The sequence below is a fragment of the Bos indicus genome, chromosome 1 (genome assembly GCF_029378745.1).
Source record: "Bos indicus isolate NIAB-ARS_2022 breed Sahiwal x Tharparkar chromosome 1, NIAB-ARS_B.indTharparkar_mat_pri_1.0, whole genome shotgun sequence".
NCBI classification, from domain to species: domain Eukaryota; kingdom Metazoa; phylum Chordata; class Mammalia; order Artiodactyla; family Bovidae; genus Bos; species Bos indicus.
Window position 1 is genome coordinate 35,828,345 of NC_091760.1, and position 18,412 is coordinate 35,846,756.

At 38.6% G+C, this 18,412-nt stretch overlaps 1 protein-coding gene across 3 annotated transcripts in view; it reads right to left on the reverse strand.

The window, feature by feature from the left end:
* VGLL3 (vestigial like family member 3) overlaps positions 1–18,412 on the reverse strand; it is a 58,501-nt gene that overhangs the window by 20,420 nt on the left and 19,669 nt on the right. For all 3 annotated transcript variants that reach the window (XM_019964749.2, XM_019964666.2, XM_019964585.2), the window contains exon 3: positions 14,396–14,929. In XM_019964749.2, coding sequence (XP_019820308.2) covers positions 14,396–14,929 — 534 coding nt within the window. The remainder of the gene's footprint in view (positions 1–14,395; positions 14,930–18,412) is intronic.

The window sequence follows — 18,412 nt, forward strand, 5'->3', positions numbered from 1 at the left end:
CTCCAGTGTGACTTTGTGTTTCTGTTTGAAATGTACCATACGTAGGAAGAATAACGAGAACTTTAGTTCTGCACTATATGTCACAATCTAGAAAACACAGCCATGTGCATTAGTGCATTGGAATCTCCTGGTTGTGTCAGAGTAGGAAGTATCATCTCTATTTTGCATCTAAGAAAGAAGAGTGGAGAGATTTTGAGATTTGCTCAGCACAATATAGCTAAAATAAAATACAGGTCCAGGAATCTATTTTTTGGCCCTCTGCTTTTTCCATAAACATTGCAAAGATTAATGTTCCCTATACATTTACCATCATTTTACCATCAATTCTTCATCTTAGCTCCCTAAGTTTTGGAGGAAGAGTAAGTTATTCATAAAAATCAATATTTCTCCTCTTTTTCCTTGTCTCTTTCTCATATATACACAGGAATACACATAGGCACACACACTCAAACATATTTTTCTCTTATAAATTTCTCCTTCTCTCCTCCTTAAACCACATTAGTGACAACAATACCTTCAGTCCCAAAAGGAAACCCAAATTAACAAACTAGTCTTCTCTGCTTTCATTGAAATGCATAAATACACATACAGGATTTCTTGCCATCTGTTTTTTCCAAAAAAAAAAAAAAAAAAAGGCATATAGGGTTTCCCTTGGTGGTCCAGTGGTTAAGACTTTGCCTCTCAATGAAGGGTTTGCAGGTTGGGTCCCTGATCCCAAGATTCCTTGGAGCCAAAAAACCAAAACATAAAACAGAAGCAGTATTGTAACAAATTCAATAAAGACTTTAAAAGCGGTCCATATCAAAAAGTCCTTTTAAGAAAAGGGCATCTAAATGTGCTTCTTCATCTTTTTTTTTTAGTCAGCAGCATCACACAAAACGTGCTTCACTCATAGATCCCCTCTTAATGGCAATCACTTGATTCCACTTCCGAGATATTATGAACATCGTTACAATAAACATTTTTGTACCTGTCCTCGCATGCTGCTGCTTGTATTTGTGTGGTACAGACTCACAAGAGGAGAATGCTGGGTCAAAATTTAGGAGAATTTTTAACTGTAGTACATATTTCAGTTTACTTAAAAAAAAAACTTACACTTCTCTAATTTTGTAACAGCAATATATGAAAATAGCATTTTCCCTTAACCAAGATGTCTTTTACAAGGATTTACACACACACACACACACACACACACAGAGGCATTTATTTGTATTATACAAATGCACCTTAAAACATTCAGAATTCTCTCAGAATGTGTCTGCATTTGTCCTGTAAGATTGGAAGAGAATCTCTGAGAAGAAACCTCCATGCTTTGGGCATTGTAACATTATGGCACCATCCTAAGGATGGGCTTCCCAGGTGGCTCCATGGTAAACAATCAACCTGCCAGTGCAGGAAATTCAAGAGACATGGGTTTGATCCCTGCATCCAGGAGATCCCCTGGAGTAGGAAATGGCAGTGCCACTCCAATATTCTTGCCTGGGAAATGCTATAGACAGAGGAGACTCCATGGGGTCGCAGAGAGTAGGACATGCCTAAGCGCACACGCACACACACACATGCACACACACACACACCCCTCTGGATGAAGGGCCAGGATGGAGAATGGGAAGATCTACAGCACTCTGGGAGAGCAGGGGAGTTTCATTAAGGTCCTGCAGAATCTAGCCCTGGATGCTGGAAACTGACAGCAGTGCTCTGGAATGTATTTCTCCCTCTGATTCACCATCCTGCTACTTTTAATGCAGATCTCACTCTCTGGCTGGGATCTACTGGCATTCTACATGCATCTCAAAGACGGTTTCCATTACCCTTCTGGTCACGGAACTGTCATTCTGGACATGTGCCTTATACAGCTAATACCATTCAAGAGTGTGTAAATACTGTAACATACTTTCGGTTTTTTTTTTTTTTTTTCCTTTCAGTGGAAAATAGGCTTATGCCACAGGCCAAAAGAAAAACAAAGGTTTGCAGAAAGAGTGGCACAATCAGCTGTTAATTACTAGAGTCTTTATGTATCAGGTCATAATAAACTGTCAAAAAAATAGTAAAAGTCCACAGGAAGTATTAGTTTACAAATATTCTTCCTAGTATTTTCTTTAATCCACAACTATTTCTTTGTGACACTTTAGTTATCCTAATTAAGATAATGCCTTCAAGGTAAGTATCCAGAAATCTGTAAATCTCTATCGACCAGCACAGCTGTCACTGAAAAATCACATAGTTCTAGGGCTGGCTTCTATATTAAAAAACCATTTAATGTGTCTCCCTGCTGAAATCAAATGATTAGAAGTAAGCTTCTCTGTCTATTCTATTTTATGACACTATTAAATAAAATTCATTAATTTCCTTATTTGTAAAAATCATTAATAATGTTAGGAAAGATTATAATAAATCACCAACCCCACAACCTTCATAAACGTATTAAATGAGTAATAACTATGCTCCAAAGAACTGGTAAAGTAGGAAGGAGTGACATGGCTTTTAGTTGAGCCTTTATCATATATGTTGCTTTAATGCACTCTCTTCTTTATACTGAAAACTGTCTTAGTGCTTTAATATTTTTATATAATTAATACTATCCTGTTAATGATTACTGTGGCTCTAGATGATTCCCATCACTTCATGGAAAATAGATGGAGAAACAATGGAAACAGTGGCTGACTGTTTTTCTCGGCTCCAAAATCACTGCAGGTGGTGACTGCAGCCATGAAATTAAAAGACACTTACTCCTTGGAAGGAAAGCTATGACCAACCTAGACAGTATATTAAAAAGCAGAGGCATTACTTTGTCAACAAAGGTCCATCTAGTCAAGGCTATGGTTTTTCCAGTGGTCATGTATGGATGTGAGAGTTGGACTATAAAGAAAGCTGAGCACCAAAGAATTGATGCTTTTGAACTGTGGTGTTGGAGAAGACTCTTGTGAGTCCCTGGGACTGCAAGGATTCTAACCAGTCCATCCTAAAGGAGATCAGTCCTGAGTGTTCATTGGAAGGACTGATGTTGAAGCTGAAACTCCAATACTTTGGCCACCTGATACAAAGAGCTGACTCATTTGAAAAGACCCTAATGCAGGGAAAGATTGAGGGCAGGAGAAGAAGGGGACGACAGAGGATGAGATGGTTGGATGGCATCACCGACTCGATGGACATGGGTTTGGGTGGACTCTGGGAGTTGGTGATGGACAGGGAGGCCTGGTGTGCCACGGTTCATGGAGTTGCAAAGAGTCGAACATGACTGAGCAACTGAACTGAACTGAACTGAACTGAGATGATTTCTCTCCAAATTTAATACATCTCTCTTTCACTGTAAAGCTTGTAATTGGAGTATTATGTTATCAGGTAAATATTCAAATGTCTTAGGTTTCCTTTAGTCTTTTTTCATAAATGTAAATGTCTATAGAGAGAAACATCTAATATAAATATCTTTAGAAGCATCTAATATAAATATCTATAGAGAGAAACAAATTCAAAGAGGTTATTTTATGCAAAGCTCCATGATTTTGATATCCTTCGTGATCCAAATACCAAAATTTGTGACATTTTAAAATGAGATGTTAAAATAGCTTAGCAAGGTTATTCTGAGAACTTTCATGCTTAAGTTTTGCCCAGGCTTGACAGCACCAGACCCACCTTCAAGAAAGCATGGTTTTGAGATGTGATCTAGAGAGATGGTAACTTACAGGCTAGATGAAAGAGCAAGTGGTAACTTGATATCCATTTCTCTTTCACAGACAGAAACTGCTTGTCCATTTGCTACTCTAGTAAGTGAACTATTTTTACCCTGGTCTTTTATTTCCTGCATCTGATAAAACAAAGATATTTATATTTCTAATGGATTTCAATGTAAAGCATCCATATAGTATTAAGCAAGTTGACCACCTTGATCCTAAGCAAATAAAAGTAATTTAACTAGCTTATTTCTAAGGAAACACTATATAATAATTGTGAGCAATAATTACAATTTAGATTGCATTAAAATACATTTTGTCATTTATGAAAGATGTCTTTTTCACAAAATATTCAGATAAGAAATTCAGATTAAACTTGATATATGTGGGCTTCCCTGGTGGCTCAGACAGTAAAGCATCTGCTTGCAATGCGGGAGATCTGGGCTTGATCACTGGGTTGGGAAGATCGCCTGGAGCAGGACATAGCAACCCATTCTGGTATTCCTGCCTGGAAAATCCCCATGGACAGAAGAGCATGGTGGGCTACAGTCTGTGGGGTCACAAGATTCAGACACGACTGAGCGACTAAGCACAGCACTGCATATATATGTATAAATATATATACATATGTATAAATATAAATATAACTATAAAGTTATAGTTATACATACAAATATATGTAGTTTACAGGTCTTATACCACAAAAAATTCAGAAAACTAAGGTGATTTTACTCATAATATTTTCAGACACAAAGTGTCTATGAAGAATAAAAAAAAAAGATAAGGTCATTTGTGAACTTCTCACTTCCCTATTGTTGTCCAATGCTCCCTATCCACTATCACAATTTAGGAGTTCAAAAATATTTTTTCCAGGTTTCTTTCTTAACAGAGTATATCTATACCCAAGTTAATCAAGCCCATCGGTATGAAACTCTCTTCAGAAATAATTTGCTACATGCCTCAAAATTTGTGAGAATACTAGAAAAGTAGTTTCCTGAGTTTTCCTGGAAAATTTCATAACTCCCATTTAGCAAGAAATTTTCATATCTATTAACTATTGCAGTTACAGTTTTTCTCTGTCTAGGAGGAACTCTGTCCCATTCTATCATAAGTAATCTTGATTTCAATATCTGAAGGTATATTCATTATTGTCTGGAATATTCTGGAAAATTCAAAGGACAAAGGAGCCTGGCAGTCTATAGTCCATTGGGTCACAAAGAGCCAGAGACAACTGCATGCACACGCACAGACACACACACACACCCACACACACACCCACACACACACACACACATCATGCTAAGTCGCTTCAGTTGTGTCTGACTCTTTGTGACCCCATGGACCATAGCCCTCCAGGCTCCTCTGTCCATGGGATTCTCAAGGCAGGAATACTGGAGTGGGTTGCCATCCCTCCTCCAGGGGATCTTCCCGACCCAAGGATTGAACACCTGTCACGTTAGTGCCTCCTGCATTGGCAGGTGGGTTCTTTACCACTAGTGCCACCCAAGGCTACACACACACAGTTAATGCTTATATGACAAAATGTTTGCGAAACCAGAAAGTACATAAATATATGTTAATTCTCTTTTAGCTCCAGATTTCTTGAACCTGTGATATACTACAGAATATTATTGACTATTGTTTGGTTTATTAAATTTTAAGCTACCTAAATAAACATTAGCAAAAGAACATGTATGCCTCAACTCTAAGCTGTTTATGTATATTTTATATAGAATTATTGTGACACTCCTCAAAGTAAAAAAAAAAATTATAACAAAATTGGAGCTAAAATAACATGAGGGATGCTAAGAAAAATAAATCTGTGAATCTAGAGATGAAAACCATCTCAAGCCCTGAGCAGCTTGTGTTTACAGGAAAAAAAGTCACAAAGCATGACTCTTTTTCCTTTCTGTAAATTTAAATACAGTGGATGAAATGGAACCTACAAATAAATTCAACTTTGTATTTCAGTAAAAAAAAGACCTCATTAACAAATCTTACTTGAAAAATCAATTAAAACTGGCTGAAATATGCAACATTTTATGTCCTACATCAGAGAACTTGTTGTTAATAACAGAAAATATGACAGCATTTCCATAAGATGCATTTTTTTGGTTATGGCCACTAAAAGATGAATTGTAAGTCAGAATTTACCTAATGTCATCATTAAAAAATCTGAGCATGATATTCTTGCATTCATATATACATATCTAATAATACATTGTATCAAAATCACAAATATTTCCACATTTAACTCTCTTCTTCCTGACATACAAAGGGTATCATACAACACTCTGAGATTACTGAATTTAATCCTCCATATCCTGAGTCCTCTCTTCTTCAGTTTACCTTTCTAGGTATTTTCTTCAAACCCATCTACCCTTTCTAAACCATACCTCTTCACAGTAGCTACATGTTAGGTGAAAGTTACTAGCAGAAGTTGAAAACCACATGGCTTTTATGATGAAAAAACAGTAATAGCATTTCCCAAAGAGCATTCCATGAGAAGTTCATAAGTATGCTAAAAACAAAATGTGCCCCAAAGAAAGTCAGGTGGAAGATCTCCTATTAAGCAAAATTTAAGATGTTTCTTTACTAAAGAATGTTTCTTTACTAGAGAATGGATAATAGCCTTTTATATAGTAAACTGAGTTCTGATCTCAATGGGATGTACAGAGAAGGCAATGTTAACAAATTCATTTCACCAAAAATCTTTCTGTTTTTCAATTAAGCCTCTCATTTCATTTAGAAACCACTGTTCTCAAGGAACCGAACCCAGTTCTGTGATTGCTAAGGAAAAGAGGAGAGTTTTATGTGAGATTTTGATAACAGCCTTTTGGTAAAGAAGGGTATTTTGCACAAGGAGGGAAGACAGAGATGCTCTACGATTATATCAACACACTGATCATTCCAAGAGATCTCTATGTAATATCCGTTCAACAGAGGGAGCAATAAGTGATAGCGAAAGTAGGGCCAGGGCAGGTTGAGGCAAAATTTAAGGATTTATGTGCTTGCATGCCCCAGAAAGTGAATATCTCTTTATATTCTGTGTTGCGGCACCTCACTCTCCTCACCTTACCTTGGGCCCTTCAGAAAAGATGGACTATCTCTCCTTATTCTTAGAGAAGAATTACCAAACCTCAGAATTCTATTTTATTACTATATTACAATATTCTGTAATAAATCTATTAAAAATTAATTTTAATTAATTAAAAATTAATTACAGTTAAAGTATATTCTCTTTATATCTTTAAGAAATAGGTATCAAAATAAAGTGAGGTTCTCTCAACCCCATAGTTCTACTATGTATGTACATACCCAAGAAAATTAAAAATATATGTTCACCCACAAACTTGTACATGAGTATCCATTACAGCACTATCCTTATTAGACAAAAAGTAGGAAAAAAAAATTGATAAATGAATTCACAAGATGTGGGGCATACGTGCATGCTAAGTCACTTCAGTCATGTTTGACTCTTTGTGACCCTATGGATAATAGCCCACCAAGCTCCTCTGTCCATGGAATTCTCCAGGCAAAAATACTGGAGTATGCTGCCATGCCTTCCTCCAGGAGATGTTCCCAACTGAGGGAAGGATCAAACCCATCTCTCTTATGTCTCCTGCATTGGCAGGTGGGTTCTTCACTGTTAGCACCAACTGGGAAGCCCACAAAATGTGGTATATCCATACAATGGACTAATGTCTACCCCAAAAAGGAATGATGTTCTTATACATGCTACATGGACAAATCCTGAAAACCCAGGCTAAGGGAAAGGAGGCAGACAGAAACGACCACATACTGTATGACTCTCTATATATGAAATTTCCACAGTGAAAAAAACCCATAGGAACAGAAAGTAGATTAGTGATTTCCAGGGGATAGTGAAAGGAGGAAATTGGGACTGATTCCTTACAGTTATGGGTTTCTTGTGGAGGTAACAGACATGCTTTATAATTAGATATAGAGATACTTGTAGAACATCATCAACATACTAAAACCCACTGAATTGTAGGCTTTAACATGCTGAAGTATATGATAGGTGAAATACTGTTCGATAATAAATTTTTTAAAGCTAAAATGAATGAGGGTCTGATCACTTTCTCTTTTGTAGCTAGAATTTATATTGTATCTATTATGTGCAGGTCACATCTTTTAAATGTTTAACTTCATTAACTTACTTAATCCTCAACACCATCCAATGAGACATATTTTAAAGATAAAAAATTAAAGGCACCAAGCAATTTAAAAATTTGCCCCAAATTCTGTAGCTACCAAGGAACAGAGCTAAGCTTATAAAACCAGGCAGTTTCACTTCAAAGCTCATGTTGCACACAAATTACTAGCAGCAATGACCATTATATGTTGGGGTATATACTTTCGGGCACATACATGCATATGTATGTATATAGATAGATTAAAAAGTATTTGCATGGGACTATATATACTAGAGGTCAGCAAACTATAACCCATAGACCAAATCAGGCCCACCATCTGTTTATACATAATCCATGAGCTAAGAATGGAAGACTGGATTTTAAATGGTTGAGAAAGAAGGAATGAGGAGGGAGGAGGGTCTAGGATGGGGAACACATGTATACCTGTGGCTGATTCATTTTGATATTTGGCAAAACTAATACAATTATATAAAGTTTAAAAATAAAATAAAATTTTAAAAAAAGGAAAAAAATAAAAAAAATAAAAGTCAACATTCAAAAAACCAAAAAAAAAAAAAGAAGGAATGAAAAAACTAAGTATCATTTTCATTGACATACAAAAAGCATACAAAATTCAAATTTCAGTGTCCATCAAAGATTAATTGGGCATAGGTACATCATTTATTCATTTTTTGTCTGTGGTAGCTTCTATATTATGAAAGCAAAGTTGAGAAGTGGCAACAAAAACAGTGTGATCCCCACAATGCATTAAATATTCCTATCGGGCCATTTACAGAAAAATTTTACTGACCCTTGGATTATACCATACAAGGTACTCTAAAACTTTCTTAGGTCACTAAGCATTACATAATATTCAACCTCCTAGTCATTCAATTTCATTAAATGACTGCAAAATAAAAATGTACCTATAATTATTAAACCTCTTCCCTCCTGAGGAAATAAGTGTATCCTTTACCAAATACCTTTCAAAAAGTGGTTGGATTAGTTTATTTGCCTCCTAATGTGAAAATGACCTACACTTTGGTGGCCTAAGAATCTAGACTTTGGAAAGTTTCATCCCTATATCACCTGAATGCAGGCTCTTTTCACAGCTGCTCAGTAACCACCTGATATAGATGTTGAGTTCTGAGCTGTTTTGCATGGCATGGTTAGGTCAACCTTGCACAGATTATGTACAGGGACTCTCTTTCTTTTCAACAATCTTACCTTTTCCAGCTTGGGCTTATGATATAGAAACTTCTGTTCTTTAACAAGTAGTTAGATAAGTGGAAGAGTAGCTACTGCCCTTCTGTTGTCCCTCTTTGTGGATACTGGGGACTGCCAGATCCCTCTGTATCCTGTGTTGAGATATTCATTTTCTTGATGTTCACAGCATAGAGCCTTCAGTTGTCTCTCTCTGGGAATTGCCTTCAGCTGAACAAGGCCACCTTGCCTAATGTACTGACTATTTTTCCAAGGGCAAATACACACAGTAACTGATCAAAGTGAGAACATAAAAGTCCATCCACCTTGACTTAAGGCAGGATAATTTTAAAAAGTCATCCCAGCTCCAGAACTCCCTGTAGAATCCATTAAGTTTCAGTTGAACTTATTCATTGTGAGACTTCTCCTGGTTAATTCTCTCTTATTGTACAAAGATGTTGTCCTGAGAACAATACTACACAAATTTTCTACAAGCAAAATTGTGTCTTAGAGTCTGTTTCTTGGGGAAACTGACTGAAAACACTTCTAACCCTTCCTAAAAGAAGAGAGATTCGATATTTGATATGATGCCTGAGTTTAGGAGAGGAAAATGAGTCCTGAAGGCTTCATCCCTTCCATCCTCTCTTTTTGGGGTCAGACCTCACATGAAGGGAGAGGCATGCTCCTTCTGCTACCTGTGTAAGGTAAGGCATGCCTCGGTTTATACTTTTCTGTGGCAAACCTGACCAATCATTATCGCTTTTCACAGTAACAAGGCTCTAAATTGTGTGACAAGGAAGATGTCTATGGGACTCTTCTTTGAAGAGAATATTTCGGTAGGATGGGATCTACCAGAATCTAAATTTAAATGAAGCTTCTAGGAAGCTCAATTGTAGTAGTAAGCCTAATTTAAGATCTCTAATTTGGCCTAAATTTGTACTGATGCAATGGCTCAGTGGGTTTGATCCCTGGGTCAGCAGATCCTCTGAAGGAGGAAACGGCAACCCACGGAAATATTCTTGCCTGGAAAATCTCATGGACAGAGGAGCCAGGCAAGCTACAATCCATGGGGTCACAAAGAGTCGGACACGACTGTGTGACTAAACACACACAGGTGATAATTATGCTATGATTTTACCTTTATCTTCTTGATTCCCTTGTCTTTGTTCAACTGGGTTAAACTTATGGATAGGAATGACTCATGATCATCATCCTAAACCCACAATGACAAAGAGGAGCACTACATATGTCCTATAGGTAAATCTTCATTCCTTAATATTAATCATTTACAGTCTAATATAACAGTTTTAATCAATAGTTTCATTCACCTACATAAAAAGGCAGATGCTACCCCAGCAATGCCTTAGTTTGGGGCAGATTTGGGGTCAAATATAGCTTGGGCATTTGAGATTTAGGAAGATGTTTTCAAATAGGAAAACCGAGCCATTTCCTTATTAGTAACTGAACTGGAGAAGATCCATCTTAGATTTAGTTTAAGAATTACAAGCAATTATATATATATATATATATATAATTTTAATATATTATTATATAATATATAATAATAAAATGTTATTTATATATTTTATTTATTATAATATATAAATTAATATAGTATATATATTTATTATAATATAAATATATATAATATCTCTGGCAATATCTTATATAGTGGATACTCAATACATATTAATTCATAGCTCAGCATTAAGAACTATTATATAATATATCCACATGGGTTCTCTCTAGATTCTTTATAGAGAATGAAAATCTTCTCCTACTTCCTGAAGGTAGGAGGATGACTTTTCATTCCAAAGAGATTATTTCAAGCCAAAATTCTAAACAATGAGTCAGTGAATCAGGCTCACATCAAAATTAACAAGTACAAAAGTAGGTAATCAGTGACAGAAACAGAAAGCAAAGGCAATCACATCTACTTCTGGAAAGCTTATATCCCTGAAAAGTTCACATGTTAAATCTTATCCCTCAATGTAATGGTATTTAGAGGTGAGGCCCTCAGAAGGAGATTAAGTCATGAAGGTAGAGTCTTCATGAATGTGATTAATGTCCTTATAAATGAGAGTGCAGAGAACTCATTTGTCCCTTCCACCTCAAATGAGGACACATTGAAAAGAAAGTCTCTATGATTCAGGAAGTGGGCCCTCACCAGACACTGAATGTGTTGGCATCTTGGTCTTAGATTTCCCAGAGAACTAACTGTGAGAACTAAATATTTGTTGTTAACCACACCCAGTATATAGTATTCTGCTGAAGCAGCCCAAACTAAGAAAGAAGAGAATGTTCCTTTTGCTTCTAAAAGCATTATTAACCTTGGCCACACAGGTTCTGGGAAATTGAGAGCCTCCAGAGACTGGCTGCCAATGATGGTAGCTAACTCACTGGGACTCTCATTCTATCTGGCCCAAGGCATCGAATGACTCAAGAGTTCATACTACTAGTATGTGGCAAAGGATGGAGGCAAACCTGTGGTGGTTATCTGCATCACATTCTCTTCTTACATAGAGGAAGAACCAAGTTCTTGCCTGATAGTTTAGAAAAGCAGCTTGAACCCAAAGACTAAACAGGAAGCAGAGATTGGAGACATTAGGCAATGACCAACATCGAAAAGCTTAGTGGAGAACCAGTTAATCAAGATAAGGATGTTCTACTTAGGTTAGGATGAACATAAATGGATGCTGAGCATTTGTTACTCTGTGGAGTTCTCTGCTGTGAATTGGCATTCAGATTTAAAATCTTGTACACTAAGAATATACTAAAGAGACAGGAATATCAGATCACCTTACCCGCCTCCTGAGAAACCTGTACACAGGACAAGAAGTAATAGAAGCAGACATGGAACAATGAATTGGTTCAAAATTGGGAAAGGAATACATCAAGGCTATACATTATATGCAGAGTATATTATGCAGGGTATATTATGTGAAATGCCCGACTGGATAAATCACAGCTGGAATCAATATTGCTGAGAGAAATATCAACAACCTCAGATGTGCAGATGATCCCATGCTAATGGCAGAAAGGAAAGAGGAGCTAAATAGTGTCTTGATGAGTAAAAGAGAAGAGTGAAAAAGCTGGCTTAAAACTCAACATTCGAAAAACTATGATCTTGGCATCTGGTCCCATCACTTCATGGCAAATAGATGGGGAAACACCTATGGAAACAATGACAGATTGTTTTTCTTGGGCTCCAAAATCACTGTGGAGAGTGACTGCAGTGATGAAATTCAAAAACACTTGCTCCTTGTAAGAAAAGCTATGACAAATCTAGACAACATATCAAAAATCTAGGCAGAGACATCACTTTGCCAACAAAGGTCCATATATCAAAGTTATGGTTTTTCCAGTAGTCATGTACAGATTAGATGTGAGTGTTGAACCATAAAGAAGTGTGTGCTGTGCTAAGTCGTTTCAGTCTTGTCCTACTCTTTGTGATCCTATAGCCTGCCAAGCTCCTCTGTCCATGAAATTCTTTAGGCAAGAATACTGGAGTGTATTGCCATTTCCTCCTTCAGGGTATCTTCCCAATCCAGGGATCAAACCTGTCTTTTATGTCTCCAGCATTGGCAGGCAGGTTCTTTATGACTAGTGCTCCCTGGGAATCCCAGACCATAAAGAAGACTGAGTGCCAAAGAATTGATCCTTTCAAATTGTTGTGCTGGAGAAGAATTTAGAGTCCCTTGGACTGCAAGGAGTTCAAGCCAGTCAATCCTAAAGAAAATCAACCCTGAATACTCATTGGAAGGACCGATGCTGAAGCTGAAGTTCTAACACTTTTGCCACCTGATGCAAAGAGCCAACCCATTGGAAAAGACTCTGATGATCTGAAAGATGCAGCACAAGAGGAGAAGGAGGCAGCAGAGATGGTTAAATAGTATCACTGACTCAATGGATATGAGTTTGAGCAAACTCTAGGAGATAGTAAAGGACAGGAAAGCTTGGTGTGCTGCAGTTCATGGAGTCACAAAAGAGTTGGACATGACTGAGCAACTGAACAACACATGAAGAATAAGGAAGGACTGATGCTGAAGGTTCCAATATTTTGGCTACTTGGTGGGAAGAGCTGACACACTGGAAAAGACCCTATGATGTGAAGATCAAAGGCAAAAGGAGTAGGGGGTGGCAGATGATATGGTTAGCATAACTGACTCAATGGACAAGAATTTGAGGAAACTCAGAGAGGTAGTGGAGGACAGAGGAACTTACATGCTGCAGTCCATAGTGTCGCAAAGAGTCAGACATGACTCAGTGACTGAACAACACCACTAAGAGGAAAACTAAGGAACACTATGAAAAGAGTGAGTTTTCTCATTTCCAGGGAAAATAAGGAAATAATTAAAACTTATAAAAAATTTAAAAGTGTGTTTCCTTAAACCTCTGGAAAGAAAGCCCTAATTTTTCACAAGGATTCTCAGAAAAGAACCTGGGATTAGAGGTGGTGGTGGCTATCTTTAGAATGTAGTTTCTGGGGATATAATCACTGACTTGATTTGTTTTTTAGCCTCTGATGTTTGTGATTTTTCTGAACTTGGAACAAATAACACTATTAATATAAGTAGTCTGTTCAAAAAACCAAGCTCAAGCATTTAACACCATGGTTTTCAGACCTAGTGAATTCCAGAGAGGAGCTGAATGTCCTTTGAAGAAATATTTCCCTTACTGTTATTTTTTCCCCAAATCTGTTAAATATAAATTTTGGAGTAGTGTCTTAAGTTTGATGCTTTAAAATAAGAGAGAGGGAGAAAGGAAAGAGGAGGAAGAGGAAGGAAAGAAGGGAAGGAAGGAGGGAAATAACAAAAGACAAATGAAGAGGAACGAAAGGGGTAGGAAGAGAAGAGAAATCCATTCCTTTAAAATTTATTTCCTAGTTCTTTTCAAAGACCATGATTATATTCCATGAATTGCATTTCAGAAAGTAGTTTGGTTTATAAATCATAAATAAGATCTGACAAAAAGGGAGAAGGGAAAATTACTGAAACATACTAGATCTGAATTGTCAGGCATTACACATCACCCTTAGAGAGTATGGAGACATGGGAGATTTAACCAATGTGCTTAAATCTTTGTAAACATAAGGTACCAGAGATTCCAATTCAAATACACAGATTACTAGCTTAAGAAATGGGAGAAAAGCTCTGAGACCTCTTTCAGGTAGTCACACCAGTTTCTGCAGGAATGCAGGAATTCTTGCAAAACGGTGAATTGAAAACCATATGGACAAAGCTTAACTTTCCTTGTAAGAGAAAAAAAAAATACTTCATAATGTTTAAAACACCCTCCATTCTCAGTGATTCGTCTCAGGCATTTTTCTTCGTTCTATAGAAAGGAGGAAATCGCCGGGCTCACCTGCATCAAAGCCCACACTAGGCACTAAGTCCACGGTTCCGTGAAAGGCTCCGGCCCACGCTGAGGTAGCGGTGGTGACTGTCGTTGGATCTGTCTTTGTGATGTCACACGGGGGCGCGGCAATCCTGGCCGCACGTACGGAGGGCATCAGCAGCGGCCCGTAAGGTGGATCCAGGGCGGAGCCCGCAGGAGGGTGGTGGTGATGGTGGTGGTGGTGGTGGTGGTGGCGGTGATGCACGTGCGGGGGGTGGTGCCGCATGTACACGTCGTGGACGTGCCCGTAGGACGGGCTCACCTGAGATGCCAGCGGGTAGTGCCAGGACTCCGACACTGGAGGTGGAGGGGCAGAGCCAGTCTGATGCAGCCCGTGTCCCGGCCAGGGGCTGGGGTCGGCGGCCGTAAAGTTGCCCGGGGGTGCAGTGACCTGGAAGTCAGGATGAACGCCCCCCAGACAGGGTGCGGGTGGGGGCTGGTAAGAGCTGGTCCAAAAGGAAGTCGGGAAACTAGTCCGCTGGCTTGAGAGAGCTGAGCTGTCTGAGAAGACAGAAAAATAACATTATTTACATAAGATTCAGTTCTGGGATAGACTTGCCTCTACTTGTCCAGTATTCTCAAGCAAGCTAATGAGTATGCACTCTTTTTCTCCCCACACGGAGGTGAATGATACCAGGTAATGATACCAGACACAGGTTTCTTCACGCCAAGCCAATGCGCAGGGGCCCAGATGATGAATGAGTCCCTAGTGTTGCTGGCTTAGTTTAGGCGGTCACTGTCTAGGTGGACGAGTCTAGGACTGGAAAACTTCGCTTTCTCCTGTGTGTGTTAATGCAGTTAGGTCTGAGCAGAGGTCACGGGTACATACATCAAAGGTTAAAAAAAAAGGTTATGCCATGGACATGATTCAGGTAGATTGCAAATGATGTTTACCAACTTCTTTTAAAGGCAAATACAATTTTCACTCAAACTAACCATTTTAATGCCAAAACAAAGGGAAGTAAGATCATACTTAAGGATACTTGCCAGCACTCACTTTACATCAAGAAAGATGTATTCCCATTTAGTTTTTCTGTAGAGGTCTGGGAGTTTCTAGACTGAAAATAATAATAGTTTACATTTAATGTCAGTGACCCAGTACTGGATACAAGGCCAGGAGCTTTTCATGGGTTGATCTCATTGGGTCCACACTCCAAACTTATGAGGTAGTTACTGTTATTATCCGCATTTTAGAGATGTAGAAGCTGAGGCAAGGAATGGCTGTCACTCATCACAACTGTGCCTGCCACAAGTCAGCACACTTGTAACTATAACCTGAACACCTAGAATTTGGTGAAAATTCTGTGGAAATCATGAGTGGAGGAGATTCAGGTGGGTTATGGATTGGAGGAGATATTGAGAAGGGGGGAATGTTATCAAAAAATAGCACTTGGAGATAAATAAGCAAGAGAGAGAACAATTCCAAGCTTTGCTTCAATTTATCCACTCAAAGTTCATGACATATTTATAGATGTCCTACTATGTGTGAAACATTGGGTGACTAGGGATGATTGGACAGATGCCATCTTCAGTCACATCTGGAAGGGAACAGAGAAATATATAGACATGAGCAATGTAACTTAGATTGTGCTCTCAGGAGGGGAAATACACAGACAGGGCATTGAAACTGGCTTAGAAAGTAACAGCACAAAAGGGTCAGGAGGGCTAGCCATATGAAGAGTTAGGGAAGAGTGTTTTAGGCTAATGAAAAAGTGTGTGGAGAAAGGCCAAAATACACATACTTGCACAAAGCAGCATTTGAGGAATCAAAAAAGGACTCAGTGGGCAGATGGTGGCAAACATACTACGGTCCAAGAAGGACCCAGATGGGTATGGCCTTACAGTTCAGTTCAGTTCAGTTGCTCAGTCGTGTCCGACTCTTTATGACCCCAGGGACTGCAGCATGCCAGGCCTCCCTGTCCATCACCAACTCCTGGAGTTTACTCAAACTCATGTCCATTGAGCTGGTGATGCCATCCAGCCATCTCATTCTCTGTCCTTCTCTTCTTCTGCCTTCAATCTTTCCCAGCATCAGGGTCTTTTCAAATGAGTCAGTTCTTTGCATCAGATGGCCAAAGTTTTGGAGCTTCAGCTTCAGCATCAGTCCTTCCAATGAACAATCAACACTGATTTCCTTTAGGATGGACAGGTTGGATCTTCTTGCAGTCTAAGGGACTCGCAAGAGTCTTCTCCAACACCATAGTTCAAAAGCATCAATTCTTCAGTGCTCAGCTTCCTTTATAGTCCAATTCTCAAATCCATACATGACTACTGGAAAAACCATAGCTTTGACTAGATGGACCTTTGTTGGCAAAGTAATGTCTCTGCTTTTTAATATACTGCCTAGGTTGGCTTTTCATAGCCTTACAAGCCATGCACTAAATATGGGTACTATCCTGAGGAGGTCCAGTGAGCTTAAAAAGAGTTTTGTTTTTACTTTTTAAATTAATTTTTATGGAGTATAGTTCCTAGGAAGGGTTATGGTAAGATCTGTGTTTAGAGAAATAGCTACTCCAGCCGTAGCCTGTTGCGTCCAGCACAGGTAACTGAGCAAGCCCTGGCCTGGGAGTCTGGAGAGCCCAGGTCGAGAGCTGGTATCCAGCAGTCATCCTCTCTTATTGTAGGAACCAAAGTGATCTGTTGCCTTGTTTGTGGCTTAGTGTCTTCCAATCAAATATAAGGCATTTGAGCTCATTTAATTCCAAATATCTTCTGGCCCCATGCTTCTAACCATTCTGTGACATGTCCTATGGATTATTTCTATCTATAAAGATAAGGTTGTTAGTACATTAGTTATGCATGTACAGTACAACAGCATTTTTATACTGGGCTCCACATAAAAGAACCTTGCTAGATATCTCCATGAAATGAAGGATATCCCAAGAAGTACTGTGAAATAAGTTTATATGAAAAAGTTTATGTGAAATAAAAGTTTCTGAAGTAAGAACATGGACATGTCAGACATGTCCACATTCTTCATAAACTTTCAGGACATAGTTTTTTTTTTTTTTTTAACCTCAGGGAAATTTTAAGTAACTTGACTCAACTTCCATATATGTACTTTGATGAACATAGTTAGGATATCACTGGGTTGTTTCAAATATTTTCTTTCTTTAGCTTCACTAAAGGCTAAGTCACTACACTGTAAGCTCTTCCTATCTCTCCCCGTCAGCCTCACCGCAGAGCTATCATCCACCCCATCCACAGATAGACAACTTTTCAGTGTCTCAATTCAAGTCTCCCCCCAGCCCCTGCCCAGAATCTCCTTGGATCTCAAATCCTTGAGGAAACATAAATGATGATGATCTTGTAGAGGCAAAGGATGAAAAGCAAACTATTCTTCAAAGCTTCCAGCAAACCTGGCAAAGTTTTACTTGGATGACTTAGTTTTATCACAATCACAATCTATTAGAAAATAGCACTTAGAGTCAAGCCTACTGGCATTGGGCAAATGTGATCTATTTAGGCACTGTCCTCCTCTGACATATGAAACCTGGGTGCCAATGACAAGAAGGAAAATTGTGTAAGGTGTAGGAAGAAAATTCAATTTCAAGAATATTTCTATCATACTCACAGTGAAAGCAGTCAACATTTAAAGTTCAAAACTCATAGAAATATTCTACAAATGTCCATCATATATCCTCTTCCTGGGTGGCACTGGTAGTAAAGAACCTGCCTGCCAATGCAAGAGACACAAGCGACATGGGTTCAATCCCTGGGTCAGGAAGATCCCCTGGAGGAGGGCATGGCAACCCACTCTGGGTATTCTTGCCTGGAGAATCCCATGGATAGAGGAGCCTGGCAGGCTACAGTCCATGGGGTCGCAAACAGTCGGAAATGACTGAAGTGACTTAGCACTGCCGTCATGTAACGCAAATTGAATTTTCTTCCTACACCTTACACAATTTTCCTTCTTGTCATTGGCACCCAGGTTTCATATGTCAGAGGAGGACAATGCCTAAATAGATCACATTTGGCAAAACT